Here is a 27255-nt window from a genome sequence, read left to right as displayed (position 1 = left end):
GGTCTATTCCCCACGTAAGTGGTTAAGGGAGGGGCACATGATGATGTTCTGCCCAGTGAAACAGGAGAGGAAGTTTGGGATGGGGTGGGGGAAACGCTCTTCATTGATTAAAAACAGGCATTCCAGAAGAAAAAGCCTTCAGCAGAGGCTGAGCCCTGTGGGAAGGGTGAAGCCCAGAAGTGCTACAACCATCTTGCAACTCCGAGGAGCAGGAGCCCGAAGGTGTCAACAGGGAAATGGGCAGAAACTCTTATCTTGTAACATAATTGAGCCACGAAGCTAAATGATGGTGGAAAAGCAATATTTCTGAGATATCTGAGAAAACTGTTGCTGCTTAAGCCCATGGAGTTGAGGTTTTCTATTGCCTGCAGTTTAAAGCAGCCTAACTGATGCTTCTACCAGAGCAGGAGATGACTTCCACTGGAGCTGCTCACAGGCAGGATGTAAATATAGTTTCTCAACCCTCTCTTTCTCTCCCTCCCTCTCTCCCCACCGTCTCCTCCTCCTTCCATCCTGCATCCCTCCTCCCTGCCTTCGTCCCTAGCCCACCCGTTCCTCCCTCGCTCTATACCTCCAAAACTATTTTTTTTTTAACTTTTAGACCTGCCCCACACCAGCATAAAACTATCTTCTAGTCCACAAAAGCACTTTGCAAATGGATATTCACAGCAATTCTTCACGTGCCTATTTAATACAGATTTCTGGAGGGTTCCCAGGCCTTATTTTATCTCTCCTTTACTGCTGTGATAGGGATATTGCTGGCTTACGTATTCAATGCTAAGTAACTTGTCACTTGCATGTCTGGAGTTCATGCACATATATAGAAATGAATAGCCATATAAGTGTAGCTAAAAGGGTATTTATTAAACGTTATAGTGATCAGAATAAATAGCATAAAAGGGCATTCTGAATTTTCTCAGCAAGTCATAGGCAGTTTCCATTTCTTTGCTTTATGAATTTCATGAATCCAGAATTTAGAAAATTTCTACTTTTTACAGTAGTCTTAAAGGGCAGATGTCATAAAAGGTTACTTCTATATGTATTTCATAATTGCTTTGCCATTCCTAAGCTTTTACCCAGGGCAAACCCTGGTGTGGGTTTATGTGTGGGTGGGTTGTTTGGGTAGGTCCTACAATGATTTCAAAGTTTCCTGGTTAGTGGAAATATAGCTTTGAAGGGATTTTGCCTATGAACTTCAGGCAGCTTTGCTGATTATGTGATTTTTTTCCCCCCAAACCAGAAAAGAAACTCTCTTTAAGTTAGCAGAAGGGTTTAGATGGTTTGGGTGGAGAAAGGATAACAGATATCTAAAACACAAACTTTCCCTGTGGTGCGTGTGATTAGGAATCTTCCAGGTGTTCTGGGATATGAACTGGTAGACTGACGTGTGTGCCATGCAAGTGTGTGCTAGGCTGCACCTGGAGTTCTCACGACTTGCTCTGCCTTTTGGAGAGTCCGTGGTTTTTATTTCTAAACAGCAAAGTTTTGTCCTTCACTGTTTCTATAAGCAGTTTGCATCAACTGATGCTTTTCCAAACATCTCAAAACTAAGAATTCCACAGTTGCATAAGAGAGGGGAAAAGTCAGTCTCCTCAGAAGATGGGTAGATACCCTGCTGTGCACACTAGGGCACGTGTCCCACTCCTGCCCCAGGGTGCAGTGTCATGTTCTTCCTAAAAAGAGAGATGTAACAGATCCACAAAGAGCTGCAATTTTGCTTGCTCTCTGCACTGACCCTGCCCCAGCACTAACCCAAATGCAAAGAGTCATTCAGTTCTGATGACAAGCTCCTGCTCTGTCACCCATCACGACCTGAGCGTTAGCCTTATCCATAGGAACTCAGTTTTTGTCAATTTCCAATAGGCTTCCCTTGTGATCCTTTTCTTATGATTGTGTATCTTTAAAGTTAACGTAGTTATAATCAGTACTTCTCTTATTTTCTTGAATTTCTTTTTATTTCTGAGGTTTTGATGAATATTTAATAGAAAGCCCACAATGCTCACTTTCATATTTCAAATTCTATTCAAATTTATTCAAAGATAAGATCACTCAGTATCGTTGGAGAAGGCTACATAAATAATAAAACTGACGATTCAGATCCACATGGAATAATACTGTCCCCATATGATCTGCATAGGTTACAGAAATGTTTTTTTCTTAACATAGCCGTCCTGTGCCTCTTCTCAACTTTAATATATTAATTTTTGCTATTTCTGGTAATGCTATTACAAAGATAAAATTTCAGCCACTTCAACATTAAAAATAACCATAAAACGTCAACCCTCCCCAAACAGATGTGATTTAATCAAACTGAATCAATGGAAAAGTTTTTTTTTTTCATGAATTTTAATAACTGCCTTAATATTCTTAGGATCACAGTGACATTTCTTGGACAATTTGAAGTGAGCTGAAAATGATAAAAGTACATGTATCACTCTATTCTCATCACTGCAACTTAGACATCGGGATGAAGGTTGTACCTCTTATTTCTCAATAGCTGAGTAACACGCTCCTGGTTTTCACTACAGCTGATGAGAGGGAAAGCAAGGTAAACTGGATGCATGTGACAAACACGGAAGGTAATATGTTTCCAGGATGTGGCATCTTGTCACTGACCACAGCCTCTTGGAACAAGATAAAGCCACTGAAATAATTAACAGATGTTAGCATACTTGAAATATAAAAGTTGTATCGCTAAAAATTATGTAGGGTCAGATGGAGATTTGGCACTTGGTCCATAATTTAACTGACTTGGCAAATGGGAAGTTGAGATCCAGAGGCACATAACGTATAATACGGAGGCCACACACTTTGCACACCATGCAGGAGCTCATAAACTACTGATGATATGTACGCTGTGCTAAGCCAGCTTGATTAAGTATTAACACAGTTTTTGATACTTAGGGAAATCTGAAGTCAATTTTCACATCGACTAAATTAAAAAGTTATTTCTGTAAGAGCAAAAGAGTAGACTTTTCTCCAAGTTCAAAGCATGTCTACAAATTTTATTATTTAGCCTCGGCTTGCAATTCACCTGATGACTGGTGTATCTTCCTGTCAATTTTGTAATCTATCCAGCCTACTCTTTTTCAAAGTATCTCTTTTTTCCCCCCACTCTTGTCTATTACTTAACATTTCAGAACAAGTTGGCAGTAATGATTTTCAGATGAGTATCTGTAGCTGAAATGGAGCTTCTCAGCCTTAACTCACAAATGCATTCAAGTCAAGCGTTGAATGAGGCTTGTGCTACTTTAGAGTTTGTAGTTTTATTCACAGCTTTGCAGATGAAGTCGCCAGCTTCCATCACTTTGTAAAGATTCACACCCTGGTGAGACAAAGATGACAGTGATACCAGGTGGGAAGGAGGGTTAAGGAGAAAGAAGACAAAACAGATTCTTTTAAATTGTATTAGTAGTTACTTAACCATTTAAAATTACTAAACAAAATACTGTTCATTATTGATGGGGGGGCAGCATTTATCTCCATGAATTGTGTAGATTTAGATTTTTCTGCTTTATTAAAACATATCTTGAATCTGACCCTAGTATAAAACCATAGGCTAGCCACACCTGAATAACTCAGTGTAATTCATGCTGATACCTAAACTCTACAAAGGACAACAGTGGAACCAGAAAGACTCTACAAAATATCAGTGAAGGGCAATTAAAATGATAATCGTTTGGAGGAGTTCAAAGATAAGGACTTGGGGGGGGGGGAAACCCTCTTAGTATATCTTAGTATGTAAAGAAACAAACCTTATAAAGCTGTAAGAAATATAGGAAAGATGAATGTATAATTTTTAACCATGTTCAGAAACACTCTTACTGGCATGAAATTGAAGGAGGCAGTCCAATAAAATGAAGTAGTATTTAGTACACATCTGGAACTTGTTTGCCTGAGAGGTTGTACTGTCTGAAAGCATAAGTAGGATCAACAAAGGCTTTGGTAAATCCATGGATGACAGATCGACAGTTGGGTATGAAGGCCAAGTTCAAGGCAGGCTCGTCATCTTGGGCTTGGTGCAGCCAAAGATCACCATCATCGAGGTTTCCACCCTGCACCTGTGCTGTCACTGGGGGGGAGGGGGGTGGAACGGGGGCACAGTGTTAGGTGGATTAACCAGAGATTTGCCCCATGTAGTATTTCGTAAGCTCCTATGTCCTCCCTCAACTCAGACTAGAAACAACAGGGACTTAAAATCAAACAGACTCAGGCTCCTTGCTATTAAGGAGTAATTTTTTAAATTTATGTAAGTTTGTCGTTTTCTTAAAACAGACGAGTATAAATACTCATAGGGGCTTTTCATACAAGTGATCAAAAAGAGATCATCATTTTAATATAGGTAGTTACTTCTCTCTAGAAACTTTTAGGGCACTGTTTTCTTTGTAGTTTACTTCTGTTTAAAAATCATCAAAAATATTTTGTAAAATGACAAGTAAGTAATTTTCACTGTTTCTTTTTATTATGAAGTTGTTTTTAGGGTACTAACATGTGCTTTGGTTTTGTCATGGTAATGGTTTTGGCTGGAGTATCTGTTAGGCACATTTTGGTTTTACATCCTTAATCTAGTAATGCGTAAATTTTGTAAATAATAAGCTACATGTGTGTCTTTCATTTCTTAATTACATCTAACAAAAGATAATAAGATTTTAGTCACCAGCATTCTTCTTTGCTTTCCAGTAATTCCATTTATAGCAATTACGCAGTGGGATTGGTTGGTATTGTACCAAAGGATTCTGGTTGGTATTGTACCAAAGGATTCTGTTTTGGTCTTCCTCTACTGTTTTATTTAATGAACAGATATCTTTATGAAGTAATGTTGCATTTATTCTTAAATCATTTAGCACTTAAACCAGGTGCTTAAATATATCTCATGTACTATGATCCATTCTGGGGTTTCAAGAACTTCTCACAGAATATGGCTGCTGTCTTGAGGGTGCCTGTGGTCAAGCAGGCAATATGGAGCCCTAAACAGGAAATCCAGTACTTCCACTAAAGTCACTGAGAGAGAGAGATGCTCGGATGATCGTGAGGGCAGAGCTGCAGGGTAGTCAACCCACTGAGGAAAAGAATATGGAAACAAATGGAGAGGAATGTGTCAGGGAAGGGTTCCAGGAAGGTAAATCCTGACCTAAGGCTTGTACGGACAGTATGAGTCCTTGAGAAGAAGTAAGAGGAATGAGGCACTGTCGGCAGAGAAGAGTACGAGACATCTGAAAAATACCATGGGATACATGGAAAGTAATGGGCAGAGGTGACTGGAAAAGGTATAAAAGGTATAGAACACAGCCTTGCTTTTCAGGAAATGGGAATCCACTGACGAGTACCCAAGCAGGAGCAAGGCATATTCATATTTGTATTTTAGATAAAATCTTTTATGGTAGCATGGAGGATGAGTTTAAAGGCAGTCTGAAGCTAGCAGACTAGTATGGAGGATGAATATCCAGGAAAGAGATAAGAACTTGTGCTGATGTAGCTACAGCAAGGATAGTAAGGAAGGAACAAACAACCAAAATATTTTAGAGGTTGAAGCAGTAGCTCTTGGTAGTTGAGTAAGCATGGGAGATATAGTGATACAGGTTGTACAGAGAATCTTGGCTTGTTGGCTGATATCCAATGCAACAACTGTCCTTGAACTGTGAAATTCTTAGGAATGGAGACATGGCTTATTTGCATTTGGACCCGCATGGCCTGACACATATGAATCAGAGTTCATATGTTGACTCAGCTGAGTTCAACCAAGTCATTTAAATCTTCAAGAAAGGATTTCTATGAATTGGGAGTTTGGGATCAGCAGATGCAAACTATTATATACCAGACGTATAAAACAACAAGGCCCTACTGTATAGCACAGGGAAATGTATTCAATATCCTGTGATAAACCATAATGGAAAAGAATATTAAAAAGAATATATATATATATATATATATATATATATATATAACTGAATCACTTTGCTGTACAGTAGAAATTGACACAACATTGCAGGTCAACTATACTTCAATAAAATAAATTTTAAGAAAAGAAAGGATTTCTACTTCTGTCATGGTCATACATTTCTAATGGAAATGACGGAAACAATCAGGCTACTTTGTAATAGCTATTTCTAACCAGAGAAGAGAGGCTCCTGGTGTTTAGTGCCAAGTGGTATCAGTCTTTCACTGAACATTATTGAGGTTATCTAGGCAACAGTCACCTGTGAATCAGCTGTCATACTATATTTCTGCCTGCAGGGAGACCTAGACACAGAAAGAAGATGATTCTACAACCTCGTGGTAGGTTCAGAGGAAGACACAGAGGTAGCCTGGAAACACGGAGGAGAGGAACCCAGCAGTGTGGGCCTGGGGAATCAGCAGGGAGATGTTAGAAGGTGTGTTATTGAGGATGGTGGTGCCTCACTCTCCAGGTGAAATCAAGTATGGGCAGTAAGGCTATTCCAAGGGGTGGTGAAAGCAGGAGCAAGGGGTGGAGGTGAGAAACCGAATGCCACAGGGAGGGAGACTGCAGACAAGCTGGCTGCTGCAGGAACATCGCTCAGTAGAGTGAGGGAAGAGGAGAGAGAGGAGATATGGAGAGGACAATTCCATTCTGTAATCCAGGTGATGCTTTACATCTCAGAAAACATTTTGAACTTCTGATAATCTGTGAACAGTTGTTTGCCCTTTATATTTTATCCTTAAAAATAAAATCTGCCTTAGAATGGTAGGCCATTTTAACAAGCATGTGGCAAAACAAGGTACTAATTTTGGTGGGTTATTATAGAGCATGTGACTTTTTCAGGTAGCACTTGGAAAGAGAATATTCTTGTTCACATGCTAAGTATTATTAAGCTCTGGTCCTCCACTGGCCATTTTAAAAGTGCCGTGGGCTCTCTTCCAGAAGCCCTACTTGTCACCATGAGAAAATCAAGATCTTAGTTTTCCTCCAAGGAAAACAAAACAGCAAAAACAATAATCATAATAGCGAAGACAGGCTCAAATACGCAAAGCGTGTGAAATCAAACTGGATACTAGATGAAAAAGGACTTTGGAGGTCATGCAGCACCATAAAAATGTGAAATGGTAGCATTATTGGTGATCTAACTATAGCAATAAGTTACTTTATAAAGCCCCCCACAAGAATGTTTTATTGCATTTTCCCACTGTGCATTTTAGCAAAGAGCAAAAGTGTAGTAAAACTTGACCTCAAAGTTGCTTCCCAAATCCAAGAAGCATTCCAATTTGAATCTGCAAGGAATGTATGAATATTAAAATATGCTAAGTTAACTTACTGTCTTGACCCCCAGGCCATTAAGCATGTAGATCAAATCCTCAGTGGCTACGTTCCCAGAGGCACCTTTTGCATAAGGGCAACCACCTAATCCGGATACTGCAGAATCCACCACATTAATCCCCATCTGGAAAACAAACCCAGACACTCAAGGTTTGTCCCTTTATGGCATGTAAGTTGTTGCATTTCTATTTAACCTGTTCCAAAGAGCAAATAAGGAAAATCTGAACCATGATTCCAACCTATTCACTTACCGACCTGCTGCTAGAACAGTCCCCGAGGTGCTAATTTATTTTCTGACTAATCTCATCTTTTAGGCTAACAGACACTCTGCTAAGGATCTCGGGAATGAGAATAATCTTAGATCAAAATGGAAATGGTGTTTTCATTGATAACATAACAAAGGTAGGGGATGAAGATTGAAGTAAGATAAATACACACATGGGGTGTATTTTCCAACCTAATTTTGAGCTTTAGTCTAAAAACCTTATATAACCAACATGAAAGATTTCCAACATCCTGACTCAAAATCAAGGTGCCTTAGAAGACAGACGGAGTGTGGTGGGGAGCTGTCCTTATGTTTGAACTTGTATTTTGTGGGCTCAACGTATTCACTCAATTCACCCAATCTTTACTGAGCCATTACTTTATTTTGTGCACAAAACCCTGCTGTTTTGGGAGAAGTGAAGAGACACTTAAGAGGCGGGATATCCACCATTAACAATTGTAGTAGCTCACATTTACTGGGTCCTCACTAAGTGCTGGATATTATTATTAATACCTTATGATACTAACCCACAATTCCCACAAAAACCCAGGAGATACTCTTCCATCATCCCCAAATCACAGATGAAGAAACTCAAGTACAGAGGGATCACACAATTTGCCCAAGGTCACCGGTGTCTCCAGAGAATTCACACTCTGCTGTGATTTGTGGCCTCTGGAAACATGCAAGTTGGTTCATGTTATGAGTCTAGGGATATCCAACGTGGAGATCTCTGTGGACTGGAAAAGTTGTGAAAGACATGAGCACAAAAGGGTCTGAAAGGGACCCTGGGTATCAGATTTGAGTAACATAAGAAGAGAGGCAAGCAGAGCAGCCCTCTGTGCAAAAGGGACAATTGGGAAATCAGAAGCCACCAACAGGCTAATCTGACTCTTCACTCCTGGACATTGAAGAAAAAGTAACACGATCTCAGCTAAAATGAGAAGTGCTGGGAAACAGAGCCCTTGGCCAATCTGCTAGAGTTTCTGATTCTGGAGGTCTGGGCTGGGCCCTGAGAATTTGAATTTTTAACAAGATCCCAGATGCTGTTCTCACTGCTGCTCTGGGGAATCACACTTTCTTTCTTTTTCCTTTACTTTTTTGATAAACTTTTTATTTTAGAATAGTTTTAGATTTTCAGAAAATTTGGGAAGAAAGTACACAGCATTTCCATACATTACACACAATTTCCCCTATTGTTCACATCTTACATCATTATGGTATATTTGTCACAACTAACGAACACATATAATATGTTATTTTTAACTAAAGTCCACACATGATTCAGATTTCCTTAGTTTAGAAGCTAATGTCCTTTTCCTGTTCCAGGAACTCATCCGGGTACCACATTACATGTAGTTGTCTTGTCTCCTGCTGTGGCTGTGACACCTTCTCAGACGTTCTTTGTCCTCATTGACCTTGACAATTTTGAATTGTTACTTGTCATGTGTTTTGCACAATGTCTTTCAATGTGGGTATGTCTGATGTTTTCTCATGGTTAGACTGGAGTCCTGAAGTTTTGTGAGGAGAGCAACACAGGGGAAGTGCCATTCTTAACACATCATATCAAGGGTGCATACTATATGGTTTACAACTGGTGATGTTCACCTTTACCCCATGCCCCCTTGTCCATATGGTACTTTTGGGAAAAAAGTCACTATGTGCAGCTCACACCTAAGGAGTGGAGAATACCTACCTAAATTATTTAGAAATTTCCCATATGAGAGATTTGTCTATTCCCCCATATTTATTTATTTCTTCAAACATTTGTTTATATCAGTAGAGACTCATGGGTATTTATTTAGTACTTTGGGTTGTAATCCAATATTCCCTTATATGTCTTGTCACTCACGTTGTTTGAGATTTAGCTGTTGGGAGCTCTTCAGGTGGCTCCTATCTCCTTTGACATGCCAAGGGGGCTGCACATATTTTTAATTGAAGTATAGTTGATTTACAATGTCGTGTTAATTTCTGCTGTACAGCAAAGTGATTCAGTTTCATATATATGTATATACATATATATACACACACACACAGATATATATATACACATATATATATACATATATACAAACACACACACAGATATATATATACACATATATATATACATATATACACACACACACACACACACACACACACACACACATTCTTTTTTATGTTCTTTTCCATTACGGTTCAAGGGGCTGCACAATTTTACTGTTCTGAATTTTCTCTGGTGAGACCTAGCATGTTTACCAAGGCTCCCAAGGGCAGAAACATAGTCCAAAAGCCATGGATGCCTTTGGGACTAATGCAAGTTTACAGATATAATTTGTTTGCTTCTGTACTTCCGTTTCTCCTCATTATACTCTTCAACATGGGAATGTGGCAATGGCTCTTCTTCCTTTATCACGACCTCTCTCAAAGCTTAATCATATTTGGGTGTTAATAACTGACCAGCTAAAGTACTGGTCCATTTAAGGCAGTCTACATTTGCGGTGAATCAAAATAGTAAGTTTAAAGAATTATGCTCTAGGAGTGAAATCTGTGGAATTGTACAGTAGTTGGAAAAGACAAAGGTTCAGACACTGAGCTCATCTCTGGAAGTCTGCCAGGACATCAGATAGGCAGAGGCATTCTTCACCTATAGGTTAAAATTTATCTATTCAGTAGAATTGAATCTATCACTCCAGGAGAAAGAGGTTTCAGTGGTTCTCAATCCCTGCCAATTATAATCACCCGGGGACCTTTTAAAACTAACAGCCAAGCTTCTCCCCAGAATCTTTGTCTGGGAATGGGGTCAGGCATTGGTATTTCTTTAAAGCTTCCCTCTGGTGATTCTCTTGTGTAATTAGTGTGGGAACCCCTGAGGTAATTTTCTCATTCATCTCTGACTTTATCAACTGTGGGTATGAGTGAGCTTTCATTTAGAGATGCTCTGTACCCTGGGGCAGCAAAGAGTTAATCAGGATGGATCAACTTTTCAAGAAAACCTATTTTTGAAAGAACACCCCAAAAAGTATGAGGTAGTGAATGTCAGCAGTACCAGCATGAGAGGTGAAAGATGGCTTCAGCCTACTATGAGGGCTTATGATTTGTGCAATTTTCTGTATGTGCATTAGACTTTGATAAACATCAGTGACAAAAAGGAGGTGTTGTTGGAACTGAAGGTAAACAAGAAAACTTAAACTGGTAGGAAAATAACCTGGAACTTTTTTTCTGTTGAGCAATTAACTAGTAATTAGTCTTAATTGCCAATATCCATTATCCTAGAAATCCCTATCAAAAAAGTACTTCCTAGGAATATTTCCCAAATTCTAAGTAAATAATTAGGTAAGAAATAAAAACAGATATATATGGGTGAGTGTATGTGTCACACATGAAACACACCCCTTATATATAGATTCATTACAGTATGTTTTATATGAATAAAATTTGAAAACCATCCAAATGTCTGTAATGGGGACTAATTTAAATTAATTAAGGTGTAGCTGTAAAATGGAATGATAAATGCTATGTAAATGCATAGTTAAGGGAAAGAAACATATTACAGGACATTATAATGGTATATGGAAACATAATCCCATCTTCTAAAAAAAAAAAAAAGGTAGAATTTGGATGATATACCAAAATGCCAACAGCAGTGATCACTGGGTGGTGTGACTATAGGTAATTTATTTTATTTTAATTCTGTTTGTCTTTGTTTTCTAATGGTCCCACAATGAATGTAATTACATATATAATTAGAAAAAGAAAGGTTTCTGCAAACTGTAGTCTGTCGTAGAATGACAGTAAATAAATGAAAATGAGAATAAATAAACCTATGACTGAGTTTATTGACCAACAATTTATTTTGCAACTAACTGATCTTTCAGGGTGTAAGTGTGCAGGGCTAATCTGTGTGCATAATTTTGTAAAGGCAGACGCGATCTGGGTGAAAGCCTCCATGGAAAATGGTCCTTCCCTCTTTCCTACCATCACATTCGCTCTGGAACAGATTATATTTCTGTGAGTCTTAGTCACAAATCAATTGAATCGATTCTAAGAGCAGTATGTGGATTTAAAATTTCAATAAGCAAATTTAAAGAGAGTTTATTAAAGTATACCTTAGCTGTGAATGAGAATATTAAGATATGTGTTCCTTTTAAAGTCTCTCTTCAAAAAAAAAAAATCACAGTACTTTAAAAATAGAACTTTCTACATAATATCCTCTAAATTCTGTCCTCTATTAAATGTGCAATTCTGTTCCCCAGAAAAACATATCTTCTCAATGTATAGTGTTACCCATACATTAAGTTAGATGGCTTTATTCTGGAACAAGCTGCTTTGGAAATTTCTAGTCATAGTTATCTAAGAAAATTTGATTTCACTGTGTATGTTTTCTTTACCTCGACTTCCCTATTCCATTAGAAACGGTACATAATATGATGTAAACAAGTTCTTAACAGAGCAGGAAGAAAAACATTTCTTCTCTGTTCTTTACGGTACATAGAGGAAACATGTTTTTACTTTGCTACTGAAACCATAGTATTATAGAAAATGCACTGTTATAATATCCTCATGTATTTGATAATAGTAGATGGGTTGCATAGTTGATTTTATCATACAAGAGACTGCATTAAAAGATTATTCTTAGATATTTCCTTTCCCATGTCTCCAAATCGAAAACACTGCTTTTCAGATGGTCAGATTCCTGGCGTGTGTGTGTGTGTGTGTGTGTGTGTGTGTAAGCACACAAGCACAAATGGTTTTCTGCACCATACAGTATGTTGCAAAACAAAGCATTTGGGTTTTGTTTTGAAGGAAATATCTTCAGATCAATAACCACAAGATGGCGATGTAACACCAAAATCCACCAAGTTAAAGTCAAGCATTGAGCTGCCACTGTGTTCCAACCCAGAAACAGCAAATATGTAAGTAAATAGCTTTATATTATGCAAATAAATATTTTGTTACCTTTAAAATAAGGAAACTTTTACTAATGGTGTGTAGCACATCATCTGTGGTTCAATGTAGTCAGTATATTTTTTATTATTCTTCCTTTGACTTGAACATGTTTATTGAGCATGTTCTATGTGCCAGGGACTTGGAATACATACAAAGCTCTGTAGCTCATGGAGATTAGTGTTAGAAATTAATATTACTATACATTTTGTCTGTCACTGAGAAGTAGTTCACTATTGCCAAATGAGAAACGATTCTCTCTAGAACTCAGGAAGCTAATTCTCCCTAAAATGAAACAAATCCAGAACTCAAAGGGTGGAGGTGACTTTGGCTTCCACTTTCCTCAAAGCTCATGACCAAAGCTATTAACACAGTGACCCAGGTTATGAAAAGCCTGGTGAGTGCGGTTATGGGCTCCATCTGCTTGAGCTCCCAGACGTGTACTTGGACTTAAGGATGAGGAAAATGGATAAAATATGAGTGACCACTTCTGGAAAATTGCAAATTAGCTGTAGATATAGCACGAGCATTATCACTCTGTACTACAATCTCAGGTGAGCTATGAGGAGAGTTAACTTTGTTAATTTTGCATAGTGCTTAGATGCCCAGATCATGCTGATACAATAACTGAAAGTATCATCTCGACTTTTTCTCGTGCTGTAAGAACTTATTCTCCAAACAAAACTGAGAAATATGATAAGAGGAGACAAAGAAATCATTTTCCAAAATGTATAATCTTCCATATATGTCTGATTTCAAAATATTTAATGAAATCTACAATTTTAGGTATTGAAGTTAGTAAAGTATTAAGGAACATATAGAAGAATTTTGGCAATGTTACTTTTTGAAATGCCATCTACTTTTTTTGCCAAGACCAAATTTTTCTTTAGAAATCTGTAATAATGTTACATTTGAATTAAAATAACAAGTAAATCTCTGACAGGGAAGTTACTCATTTTGGGATCTAAGTTACTCATGATGAAAAAGACAAGTATTCATGTAGGATAAAATATTACAAATATACTCATTTTTCTAAAATTTTTCCCTTCAACTTGTTCCTCACAGCTAATATTCCCTCCAACAGAGGATTGTAGTTATCCACATGGGATGAGCTACTTCTCCCCCAGCAGCCAGACCAGTGACACTAGTGGGCCACAGCACTCTTTCCAGGGAGCCCAGATCTTGCTCTGAGATGCTACTCACCCAGCACTCTAAAGAATTACCATATATTGAGTTTTGGTACCAACTACTGGCCATTCATGTGTACTGTGAACATACCATGCTTTGTAAACCACAGATAGTGAACCACTGGCATGCATGAATAAAGCCCAGTGTTTTCATACACTGAAGTTATACACCAAAATTGGTATGCAAATCATGATACCTTGCTGTTGGGGGTGAGTAAGCTAATGTAATGGATTACTAATGCTTTCATAGACCATCTCTCATCTTTGAAAAGGGTTTCCTACACGTTTCACTCCTCCCTGCCTCACCACACATAATGAGATAGATTATATTAGTACTTTCATGTAGTATATTTCAAACTGAGATAGAAACGGGAGTGTGTACATAGAAGGAAATAAGGAAATGGAAAAACATAAGGAAATTCTCAATTTCAGTAGACTGAGAAGTAATAAATACTATTAGTGAACATTGATTGAAGGCTTATTATATCACAGATACTGCACCACATACTTCACATATGAGAAAACTCCACAAAATCAAGGAAAGTGGGCAGTAATTCATGCTCATTTACTGATGAGGAAAGTGAGGCTTAGAGAAGGAAAGTGACGGTCCGTGTTTCACACAGTTAGTATGAGACAGAGTTTAACAGGAATAACATTTGCGTGCTACTGTTCAGTATTAATAGTTAACTGACTATGTGCTAATTAAATGCCAGCTGCATCACTAAACACTTTACACACCTGGTTGCATTTAATCCTTATAACAACTCTGGGGGGGAAGAGTGTGAATTAGGAAGAGAGCCATTGACAAATCAAAAGACTTCATTTTCTGAAGACGTGATATGTATATACAATGGAATACTACTCAGCCATAAAAAGAATGAAATAATGCCACTTGCAGCAACATGGATGGACCTACAGATTATCATACTAAGTGAAGTAAGTCAGAGAAAGACAAACATCATATGACATCACTTATATGTGGAATCTAAAAAATGATACAAATGAACTTATTTACAAAACAGAAACAGGCTCACAGACTTCAATAGCAAACTTATGGTTACCAAAGAGGAAAAGTGGTGGGGGGAAAAATTAGGAGTTTGAGATTAACATATACACACTACTATACATAAAATAGATAACCAACAAGGACCTACTGTATAGCACAGGCAACTCTACTCAATATTCTGTAATAACCTACATGGGAAAAGAATCTGAAAAAGAATGGATATATGTATATGTATAACTGAATCACTTTGCCATACACCTGAAACTAACACAATATTGTAAAGCAAGTATACTCTAATTTAAAATAAAAATTAAATTAAAATTTAAAAAGAGACTGAAAACAAAAAAAAAAGACTCCATTTTCTCATCATACTTTCTTCAACTCTCTGAAAAAGTTTCTACACAACTCGACATTATCAAGAAATTGAGAAAGTAAAGGATTGTTGTCCCAATGGTTGCATTTCTAAGAAGCTAGCCCAAGAAAATAGCCAGAAATGTTAATATAGACTTATGTTCAAGGATGACTATTCTTTGTATTATTATTTGTAACAGTGGGGAAAAAGCCCATAAATGAAATGTACAACAATAGGGAAATAGTTAATAAGTTATGTAAGAGAGTTATGAGACAGTTAAATGGTTTTGAAGAATATATAATGGTATGGAAAAATGCTGATAAGAAAATGGAAGATAAAAGAGTAGGAGAGTAACTATATTTGGTATAACTCATTTGTATTTCCAGATTGTTAACAATTATCTGTAATAAATATATACCACTTGTAAATAGTACAAATGAGCCATATTAATAAATGTATACCCTTCTTTCTCAATCATTTCCTTCTTCTGCCAGGACAACACCCCAAAGTACACTGGCCGACTTCAGGCTCTATTTTCTCATTTCCTGGGTTCAGTCCAAACCCTACAGATGACTCCTCTCAGAATCACCTCCTCTTTTCTGTTTGTGAGTGGATATCACTGGCTCCCATGGGTACTCCTTCAGTTACCATCCATGCTCTCTAATCTACTGGCACAAAATAAAATACAGATTTCTGTGCCTTACACCAAAATCTGAATTTTTTTCTTGTAAAGCCCAAGCATATGCAATTGTTTCAAACTCCAAGGTGACTTTTATGGATAATAAAGTTTGAAGATCTCTAACCTTTCAGTTTAGCCGTTCATCTGTAGCAGACAGTACTGGCTTTTCACCAAAAAATCTGTCACCTCTTCTTCCGGGACTCAGCTAGACAACATTATCTAACTGCCCTTCTGTGTAGGTGAGGCTGCATGACTGTGGGTTAGCCAATGGCATGAGAGCAAAGTGATGCAGGCCATTTCCAGAACAAGTCCTTTCAGAAACTACGTGTCTTCTTCCTTTTTAATAGTCAAATGCCCATGACAATGAGGCCTGAGGGAATGGTGTAGGCACAAAATGGAAAGAGCCAGGTCCCTGAGTGAACACCTGGAGGAAAGATGCCCGCTGCCAGGAACACATGCAGTGGACCATCTAATGAGTGAGGAACAAACATCCCTGTGTTTGAGCCATTATTTATGTTGGGGGGTGGGTGCAAGGTCTGCTATACCAGCATAGCCAAGTAGAACTAATACACCAACTGATACGGTTGGATTAAAATCTGCTAGCTATTTTCTATATGTTCTATTTGTTCTATGTTTTGTTTTTCTTCTTTTTCTATCTTTTGTTAATTGAGCATTTTTTATGACCCTATTTTATCTCTTCCTTAATATTTCTACCTCTTCTTTAAGTTGTTGAGTAGTTACCCTATGCTTTACAGTATAACTTAATACAATTAAATTAATATTATTTAATTAATAATAGCCTACCTTCAAATATCTATGCCACATGGAGGGAAGGATCTTACCGTATTACATACAATATATTCTCAATTCCTTCCACCCATCCCTGGTGTTACTGTTTCCCTACATTTTACTTTTGCATGTGTAAATTCACAATACCTTGCTACTTTTTTTCCTTTTAGAGCAATTAAAAATAAGAAAAAAGTAATTTCATCTTGATTTATTTCACATCTGAGTTCTCTGAAGGAACTTGTCTAGAAAAGAAGAGCAGAGATTCAAATCCTGGCATTTAGTAAACACTCACTTTTTGGAATTAGGAGAAGGGAGATGAATTAGTGCAGGGGGAAATTCAGTGTCACAGGACAGGGTAGAAATTTCCCTAAATATACCACAGTGATGAATGCTGAAGGTAGTTAAAGAAAATGAGACCAGAGAAAATTTATTGGATTCATGCCATTGACAGTCTGAAATGGGTCGTTTCAGCAGAGATAGAACAGGAGTGAGGTGGCAATAGATTCAAAAACAAACAGAGAACCTACAGCCTTGTGCTTTCAAGATCAGTTTCAGGAGACAGACTTCTGCTTGAACCTGCTCTGCCACCTGTTAGCTGTGTGATCTGGAGGATGTTACTTTACCTCTCTGTTCCCCCAGCTGTAAAATGAATTTAATAGCACTGATTCACGGGCTTGTTCAGGATACAATGTGATGTTCCATGGAAAGCGCATATCCCATAGCTTGGTACATAACATGTGAGAAGTCTTGGCTTTCACAAGTATATGACAAGGATATAGAGGCAGACGGAGGATGTGTGTGTGACAAATGAAAAAGAGAGTTGGGGCAGGTTTCAGTGTGGGAGTATGCAAATGGAGAGACAGGTGAGTTGGCAGCCATGTAGGATAGGGTTCACTGAATGGGGGTAAAGAATGAGGCTGCACTAGAGGAGAAAATTAACCAAAAAAGCCTTAGGGAGGGAGGGATGAGTTTGAGGTTAGGGCAGAAACATAGAGCTGAGCCTGGAAATTAATAGATAAAACTGTGCCATGAGGTAGGGCAAAAAGAGAGGACAGACAGAGTGACAGAGACTCTTAAAGGAACAGTGACCCCAAAGCTTCCAAGGAAAATCAACAGTCAATCTTCTCAGAAACACAATAACTGAGTTCATCGGCTGAGAGCCCTGGAAAAAGTTGACCATCTCATTCCAGCTCCTCTTAGACTCAGCCTTACCCTGCTCCCATGATGCTCTCAACGTGTGCAGAAAAAGTGATGAATGGAGACAATGGTAACAAAGTGAGGGGGTAGAAAAGGGGACACAGATGGATAACTAACACTGTGTAAACATTAAAGATTTTGCATCTATAAAGGTAGAAGTCACCATGTATTTTAGTCAAAATCCCTTATACAATTAATTGATTAGTGGATTGATTCTGGTTTAAAGGGAAGGAGCTAAGCCCCAGAGCTCTTAGGGGGTTCCCCAAAGTCCCAGAGGTGTTTGGCGGTAGAGACGGGTCTAGAATTCAGGTCTTCATGCTTCTGGAGTTGCACTGGTAGAAGATAAATAATTTCCAGTTCCAAAATGGATGTTAGTGGGAGGCCTGCCTAATATTGTGAAAATATAGCTAAATGTTCAGGAAAGAAAAGAACGTTAAGAGAGAGGAAAAAAAAAAAAAAAGAATTGAAAACACAGTGGTGCTGACGAAGAACTAACAGTGTTATCAATACTCACAAACCAGGCAGGGCTTGTGATAATGGAAAGATTACACCTTTTTTTTTTTTTTTTTTTTTAAGTCAAAGCAGCAAGCAATATACATTAGCATCATGAGGTCAAGAACTTCACGCTACCTCACTCCATGATACCCTCAGTATATGGCATAATACCTAGAACAGAACAAGTTACTATTCAAATGTTTTTGAAAGTGTAATTGAACAAATTCAAATATTTTGAAGAACAATTGCAGGATTAAGGCCTGAGTGCAAGTCTGACTATACATGGTGTGAACTGAACTTGATCCAATCCAACTGGAGACACAGAACGATTCTCTGAGGATAGCAAAATCAATGAGCCATGTCAGTGGATCACTACCTACTTTGCTTCCTAAACCTTCTTCTCTTGGAAATGCCATAAAGATAAGTTTATGGCTCCTGCTTGTTTGTTTGCTCAGTGACTCTTTGTTAATCTTGGCGGCAGCTATTGGAACCAAAATTGAGTCAATCACAGGCTCCTCCCCCAGAATGTGGCGCAGAGACAAAGACAGGCTCTATCTTTCTAAGAGGTGAGAGGTACAGCGCATGAGCTATGGACAAGCAATTTTTTCCATGGGCGACGAGCAGCAGAGTAATTTGGTCTGTAGGAGGGGGTGGAATAAGACATTTGAATTAGAGAAATGCCACCTGAATTCCAGACAGCTTTTTGGTCCTTCCTGAGATCCAGCTTCATTTCCTCCCCACCTTTGTTTTTGTGTTTTTGTTTTTTTTTGTGTGTGTGTGTGTATATAGTCATCTTTATTAAGACATCTAGATTCTCATGGACATCTTCTTTTCTCTCATTAGAAAATCCACGGTTTATTTGAGAATGGTAAAAAGGGACAATATCTTAGTGTCATTATGACAAGTTTTCACCTCATAGGAAACCTGAAAGGGGCTCTGGGCCTCCCACGTCACCAGACTGCCTTAACAGACCTGCCCACACTCAAGTATCTTCTGGAATTCCTTATAAATTTCAATGGGCACCCGGGCAACAGAACATTCTATTACTCTGCTGGTTTTTAAGGTGCAGGTCCAGGGTTAAATATTGTGTCCAAACTTAACATTTATAAATTGTCCAGGCTTATTTTCCAAAAATAGTGTATTACTCACTTTACCAACCTCCGTGCCAAATAAAGGACCCCAAAGCATTAAATGATAACCTCAAAGAAGTTCGGTGAGCCTCCTCTGCTCTCCCCAAATCAAGTTATTTGGAATCCCAAGCAAATGCTAGTACCACAAACACAAGGCAGCAGTCTTTCCCAAAAAGCCCCACCTTTGTTTTTGAAATAAAATTTAATGAGAGCTGTGCCAAGTAAACCATGTAGTAATCCAAGGAAGTACATACTATTATTATCATCCTCATTTTTTATGTGAGAAACTTGAGCCACAGAATGTTTACTATGACCACGCATAGTGACACATATTGGCTAAGTGGTGAGAGCTGAGATTCAGAATCAAGTGGGAAGGCTTCCAAATCTCTGCTCTTTGCTTGTCTTGTTCCTTTAAGAGGTTTTCATGACACACCCCCATATCCTCATAATACAGTCTCTTTTTTGCTTAAGGTAGCTTGAGTTGGCCACTGTTGCTTGGAAACAAAAGAGTAGTAACTAACACATCATTAAGTTAATGACCTGGCAGACAAGATATTCATAAATACAAAGAACTACAATGCAAAGTAGAGTGTGGTAGCTATTATGAAAATTATAAACGAAGCTGTTCAGACACATCAGTGAGATGGTTTCTATATTTTATCATGAAGCAAGGATGGGTGGGGTATGGTGAAAAGTTTGATGACTAGTTTGGCTCTGAATTGGGCCTTGAAGGATGTTGACAAGTGGGTGATGGAGAGGGAAGGGATATTCTATAGGGAGGGAACAGCTTGAGAAAATACAAGCTTGAGAAAATACACAGATGATGAATAGGCCAAGGGTACACCGATATTTTAATGAGACTTTTATTGTAGGGAGTGTTGGGGTGTGGATGGAGTACAGCTCCTAATCATGAGAGGCCTTGGATGCCTTTCTATACGAGCTGAACTTTATTCTCTAGAAAATAAAGACCTACTTAAAGTTTATGAATAATCGTGCCATCATCAGCGTTTTGTTTCAAGCAGATTTCGGTAGCAAGGGAGCAATAACTGAGAAGGATAAAAGGTTGAGAAATATCTAAGTAGAAATACTAGTCAGAAAATTAGTGCAATGCATCCAGTCAATGGTGGTGAGTATTTAAAGTGAAGCAAAAGTTAAAAAAAAAAAAAAAAAAAAAAAGGTTTTTTTATTAAGGAATAAATTTAAGATAAGTTTATGAGATAAAATGGTGTCTAAATAAATGAAGACTAGTGGTAGATAACATACTAAGTAAAGTAAGTCAGAGAAAGACAAATATCATATGATGTCACTTATATGTGGAATCTAAAAAGATGATACAAATAAACTCATTTACAAAACAGAAACAGACCCACAGACATAGAAAACAAACTACGGTTACCAAAGGGGAAAGAGGGGGATAAATTAGGAGTTTGGGATTAGCAGATACACACGACTATATATAAAATAAACAACAAGGACCTACTGTACAGCACAGGGAACTCTACTAAATATTTTGTAATACCATATAAGGGAAAAGAATCTGAAAAAATATATATATATTCAGTTACATATATATATATGCATATATATATATATGTATATATATACACATATATATATGTATATACATATTTATGAGGTGTCATTAACAGAAGCCCTGTGATTTCTAGCTTAACAACTAAGTGGAGGGTGCTCCATGAATGGGAATCACCAACTCTAGCGGAAGGTAGAAGCTGCTTTCTTGAAAATCATCATACATAGAGAAAACTGGATATTTAATACGTAATGTTTCTTAAAGCCTTCATGATTGTTCAAAACTAACTTTAATTCCTTTTTAAATCTTTCATTACATACCCATTTCCACTTGCTTGTCTGCTTTGGGGATGATCTCATGGTTTGGTAATGCTCAAACTCATGTTTCAATATTCTTATAACTCAAAGTATTGGTCTCCATGGGGCAGTAAAATAATTTTAAAAGATATAACTATGTGCTTCCCGGGTCCCTGAGAAGAGTCCAAGGCTCCTCCTCTCTGCTGAGTACCAGGGATGTGGTTGTGGGTAATGTGTGACAGAAATCCCAGGCACATTTAGAGGAGCCCCAGAACAGAAGGGACTGGTTCTGCTTCCAAAAGGGTGGGCTGGAGGGGGATTACAAGACTCAAAAATCTCCCACCCAGTTATGGGATGCCATGGCAGCAAAGGCTAAGTGAAGTGCTTGGCGAGTGGGACTCAAGGCAGCTGGAAAGGCAGTAGGGCACTCACGCCTGGCATAGAAAGCATACAACAATTTCTCATTTCCCCCGGTGGGGCTGAGAGATCACTGGTGGGCAGGAAGGAACTAGGATCATGACCAGGAAGGTTCAGAGAATAGGCCAACATCCACAGACCATGGTCACAGTACCATCACAAGGACAAAGGATGAACAGGCTAGAGAACTCCATCTCAGGGCAACAAGGGAGGACTATGATACCATCAGACCAGGTGACCCTTGCCCCATGGCAGGATGATACTTCAGCTCCCATCAAACTTAGCTCTCCTGTAGGAACGAGAGGAAAAGGTGTGCAGGAGAAACTTGAGACACTATTTTAAATAAGAAATGACTGAGCTGATTAACAGTAAGCTGATGAATGTATTCAGCCATGTATTAGGAGATATTCATTTGGGGGCATTTAAATGGACAGATTCATTAAACTGGACATTGTCATATATTTACATGGATAATAGGGTTTAAAATATTTTATAATATTACATCACTGGGTATTACCACTCACGTCTTTATTGTTCATTTTCAATAGTTCAAGTTCAACTTGATTTCTAAATGAGTTACCAAGGATCTTGCTTACGCTAGAGCCACCATGATCAAAATATCTCACAAGATAGTTATGGTAACAACGGTATTAATTTTTCTAAGCAGTGAATACAACTTGAAAGAATAGAAAAAGCTGAGTACACATGAAATCAAGAATGGATTTCTCCCCAGTTAAAGCCAGTTATTCAAAAGGTTGAGAAAACAAAAGTAGGTATAATTACAGTTAAATATATAGGAGATGAAGGAGGTTTGGAGCCAACCAACATATCTGGAAAACATGATACAACCAGTGTTTGAGGCATTTGTTAGTATTTATCTTGGGTAAAAATTCAGAGGTAGATGACGGTTAGAGTTACATAGTTCAAGATCATTACATGGGCAAAAAAACCAGACATATTCTGTATAATTCTAGAGGAAAATAGGCAGAGGTAGATTTTGGTTGATTATGAGAAATAACTCTTTAGCCTTTCAAAGCTCCCCAAACTTAAATGAGCTCACTCTCAAAAAAATGATCTCCCTGCCACTGAAGGTATAAAAAGACCATCTAAAGGTTGTAGAAGGAATCCCTTCTATGGTGACTGAAGCTTATTGACTTTGATTGTTCCTAGGGTTTTATCCAATCCCAAGGCTTTCTACAAATGCATGTTGAATGTAGCTTGTTCAATAACATCTAATTCTGTCATACAGCTATAAACATAGCCAAATAAAAATAAAATTAAGGGCTTCTGCTATTGTAGTTGAGACAACACATCACTGCTGTAGGTCCGTTCCTTGGAACATATGACAGGAAAATTCTAAGCAAGACAGTGACTTCTTGGGAAGGCCACATGCCATAAGCCTCCAGATGGCATCCAACTGGGATGTCCAGTGCTAATAGCCAAGAAAAAGTCATATAAAACACAGTTTTAAAAGAAAAACACTTGTTGAAGATTCTCCTTAAAGGTGCCAAACCCACACATACTTGGTATTTGTGGCCAGGCTGCCAAATACCATAGACATATAAAAGCTTCCACATGACCTGTAACATATTTTAGGATTTTTTTTAACTTTAATACTTCTAAGCACCTAAAATTCAATGCCACCCTTCATTAAGAATGAAAGTAGAAAAGCAGATGGAAATCTTGAGATCTGAGTCCAATTCAAAAGTTATCTCCCTCACTGGCAAGATAACATTCAGAGAAAAAAAAATCACTTATGAGATATGCAGGAAAATATACCAAATATCAATCATGAAAAAAAAAAAAAAAAAGATTGGCCAAATATCTTCTCTGGGCAAGAATACAAGTTAGGCTTCTCAGCTTTCCCAACAGAATAAGAAAGGTGCCATCTGCACCTCTGTTCTCCAAAGGACACAGCCTTGTGACAGTCAAGCTGTTTGCTCCCAGAGGTCTTGCTTGTCCATCCCTGTTGTGCATCTTATCACAGGGGACTGATCCCTGCAGGTTGCATCCCCAAGCTCCCATGTCTGCTGGACTCCTGCTGGGTTCAAACAGAAAGCTCCACTGGATGGAGAAGAATAGCACCCCCTCTCTGACTGCTTCAGGTGGTACCTCTGTGGCTCCAAAGGCCCCTGATGACCATGGTTCCAACTCCCTCCTGGTGACTCTGGATGATGAGCTCCAGTAACACTGTCCTCTTCCTTTGTCCATCCATCCTGGGAGCCTCAGTGCGGTGCCAGTGGTGGTCCCCTTGCTGTTGCTAATCTCAGGAGTGCTTCCTTAGAAGTGAGGCACCCAGGGAGCAAGATTTTAGGAGACATTTACTCTCAGGGTTGGGCAGAACAAAGTCAGCACCTGAACATGAATGCCTCCTAAATTTTGTATCCTAGGTGCCTGGCTTGACCTGCCCTAATCCAGGCCCTGCTTATCTCCGGGGTACCTCACTGCTGTTCAATTGTAGCATTCTCCCATTGCCCGTATAACCAATTATCTATATTCCATTGCTTATATGTAGCCAGCTTTCTGGCTGGACCTTGACAAATTCTGGCATCCCTTTCATGGAGTTTAATCATGAATTTGCTTTTACCTAGCTTTTGTCAGAGGCATACTGAGAGAATATTAAGACACCTTAAGAAATAGACGTCCATCCTTTTCTAAGTGTTTCAGTTCTATCTTTATGTCAATCTAGTTCACCAGAAAGACAGATACCTGGATCTCATTAGCTCAGACTGCTGCAGAGACAGCTTCCCTGAATCCCATTTTAAGGTTATTCTCTTGTCTTTTATTGACATTCAGTATAAAACATTAAAAAAATAGATGTCTTTCCCCACATTTATTCTAAAAACACCTGCTGAAGATATTGTCCCCTAATTTTACTATATTGTATCATGTATTAATCAGGGTGACTAGGTTGAAATATTTGAGGGAAAAAAAGAGGGAACATTTTTGGGTTCATTTAAGTGGAAAGAGTTTGGTGGAGCTGATCTTGGGAAAAACTAGACCAAGGACTCCAACACTATTTTTCTTCCTTCCTCTCTCCCCTTCCCTTTCCTTCCTTCCCTTCCCTTCCCTTTTCTTTCCCCTTTCTCTCTCCTTCTCCTTCTTTCTCTCTGTCTCTCTCTGTCCCTGTCTCTGTCTCTTTCCTCACCCCTCATTTCTTTTCTCACTGTGTTGGCTATATTCTTTCATGTCTACTATGCCAAAAGTTACAGGGTCTAATATAAGAAAAGTGAGCACTTTTTCATGAGCTCCAGCCAGAAAATTCTTGGGAAAGGAAAATTTACTGACCTTCCTTGAGTCACATTTCCATCCCTGGACCAGTTACTGAAGCTGGTGCACACCCAGGAGGGGAGGAGGGTGTGGGTGGAAATGCTGTGATTTCTAGGCCCTCCCAAAGAACCCCGTGGTTGGAGTGATGAGGGGATAGTTTCCTAGACAAAGGGAGATGTGGCTGTGAGCAGACCAAATAATAAATAGTCTCTAGATACCTTTTTTTAGAAGCCATTCAACATCTTCCATTTAAAGTTCAATACCATAAAAAGTTTAATGAGTGTTAAGCTCTCATGTATCTCTTTTTGTCTTTGTTTTCAGGGAATTTAAAACATGATTTAATGCTTGGTAGTGACAACTGCTCACTCTATCACTGAACAGATATTTACTGAGTTCCTACATTTTTCTGGGTGCCAGGTATACAGTAATGGAAAATAACACCTACAAAATCTGGGCTCTCGTGGAGCCAGCTGTGTGGTGGAGAAGGAAACCACCTGTGATGGTCAAACAACAAGAAGAACGCAGGATAGCAAGGGCAGAGATGCTCGTTTCAGTCATTCTTTCCATGAACACTGTTCTGCTAAGAGGTATTTGAACTGAAACCTGCATGAAGCAGGAAAGTGAACTAAGAATTTATTGGAAATAATAGTGTTATAGTGTTATAGTGTTTAATGAAAAATAAACAAGGTCAGAACAGATGTCTTGAACAGGGAGGTTGCTGGGTATGTTTAGAGAGTAGGAGGGGACCATTAGGACTAGAATAGAGGGACCCAGGGAGGCAACGTGAAAACATAACAGCAGACACGTGGCAGGGCCAGATGGTGTGGACTGATCTTCCATCTGGTCAGTATAATCAGTGTGTCCGTTTGGAGCCCCATCAGCATTTTTTCAATGATAGGAATAGAATAGAAAATATCTCTGTGCATTGAACTTTCTTATCTCAAAACACTGCTGTTTGACAGGCCACAATGTGTTGAATTAGTAAACCACAACTGACAAGGGAGCATGTTCTGAGCCAAAGCTCATATGAAGTAATTGACAAATTCATTGGGGTCATTTTTGTTTCTTAATTTTATTTATTTATTTATTTTTGGCTGCGTTGCGTCTTTGTTGCTGTGCATGGGCTTTCTCTAGTTGCGGCGAGCGGGGGCTACTCTTCGTTGTGGTGTGCGGGCTTCTCATTGAGGTGGCTTCTCTTGTTATAGAGCATGGGCTCTAGGCACGCGGGCTTCAGTAGTTGTGGCTCATGGGCTACAGAGAGCAGGCTCAGTAGTTGTGGCACTCAGGCTTAGCTGCTCCACGGCATGTGGGATCTTCCCGGACCAGGGATCGAACCCGTGTCACCTGCAGTGGCAGGTGGATTCTTAAGCACTGTGCCACAAGGGAAGCCCCATTGGGGTCATTTTAATGCTTTCTTGTCAAATAAAATATGTTTACTTGAACAAAAGTTTCCTGTATTGATTACAGGAGATTTGAGTTTCTCATTGGACTATATGAATTTCATAAATATCTAGTAGTTGAACAAGTTCTAATTTTACAGGGAGACCTCCTCTGCTGTCAAAATTACTATGGAAGGATATAGCGCTTAGAAGCACATTCAGTTTTATGTAAGTCAAAGAATAAATCAGGCAATCAGCCACTATTGACTAATTATTTACTCTCAAAAGGCTTAGTGTGCCAATATATGTAAGATACAGTCTGACTGAAAACACTTACAATCTAGTAGAAAAGACATAATGTATAGGTGAATACTTAAAATAAAAGGGAGACTGTGAGAAATACTAATTTAGGTCAATTAGGAAAAAATTTTATGAGTTCAAGGAGGAAGGAAATTATCTCAGGCTGGGTTAATCAGAGCAGGTTTCATGGAGGAAATGACATCTGAACTTGGCCTTGAGGAGTAGGATGATTCTACAGAGTATGGGGCTTGGGAAGCAGTCCTTAAAAAACAACTAAAAGCAACGCCAGTGACTAAACTCATTAATAACAGTCTCCTGTTTGCTGATGTTTAACATTAGCCCTGACATAACGCTGGATCCCCCCTGTGTGTAGCACAGTCTGGGAGAAGTATCCCAAATCAGTCACTATTTATTAAAACATATTTATTAAGTGATTTCTATGGACAACTAATCATGGGGGACACAAATAAAAGTAAGATGTGGTATTATAAATAACTCTAGATGCTTGATAGAATGGATTTGTAAGATAGCATTATGATGTATGTATGTCTTCTATATATAAGAATATATATATCCATATATATTCTTTTAAAATTTCAGTCTGCTACAGTATTAAATACATTTAAGATAGCTATATATAAATATATGTAGAGATAGGCATATCTATATTAGCTATCTATGTGTGTGTGTGTGTTTCAGCTACACCACACAACAACTGTTTAATTTAGAAATTTTCACTTTCATTATGGCTAGTGTCTACAGG

At 38.5% G+C, this 27255-nt stretch overlaps 1 protein-coding gene across 2 annotated transcripts in view; it reads right to left on the bottom strand.

Annotated features, from left to right (window-relative positions):
* Window positions 1-1801: 1801 nt before the first annotated feature.
* Window positions 1802-27255, bottom strand: part of HMGCLL1 (3-hydroxymethyl-3-methylglutaryl-CoA lyase like 1) — a 144164-nt gene continuing 118710 nt past the window's right edge. For both annotated transcript variants that reach the window (XM_028167670.2, XM_007186951.2), the window contains 2 exons: window positions 7272-7397; window positions 1802-3325 (listed from right to left, as the gene is read on the bottom strand). In XM_028167670.2, coding sequence (XP_028023471.2) covers window positions 3224-3325; window positions 7272-7397 — 228 coding nt within the window. In that variant the 3' untranslated portion in view covers window positions 1802-3223. The remainder of the gene's footprint in view (window positions 3326-7271; window positions 7398-27255) is intronic.

The sequence above is a fragment of the Balaenoptera acutorostrata genome, chromosome 10 (genome assembly GCF_949987535.1).
Source record: "Balaenoptera acutorostrata chromosome 10, mBalAcu1.1, whole genome shotgun sequence".
NCBI classification, from domain to species: domain Eukaryota; kingdom Metazoa; phylum Chordata; class Mammalia; order Artiodactyla; family Balaenopteridae; genus Balaenoptera; species Balaenoptera acutorostrata.
Note: the sequence above shows the minus strand (reverse complement) of the source record. Positions and strands in the feature narration are given on the sequence as shown.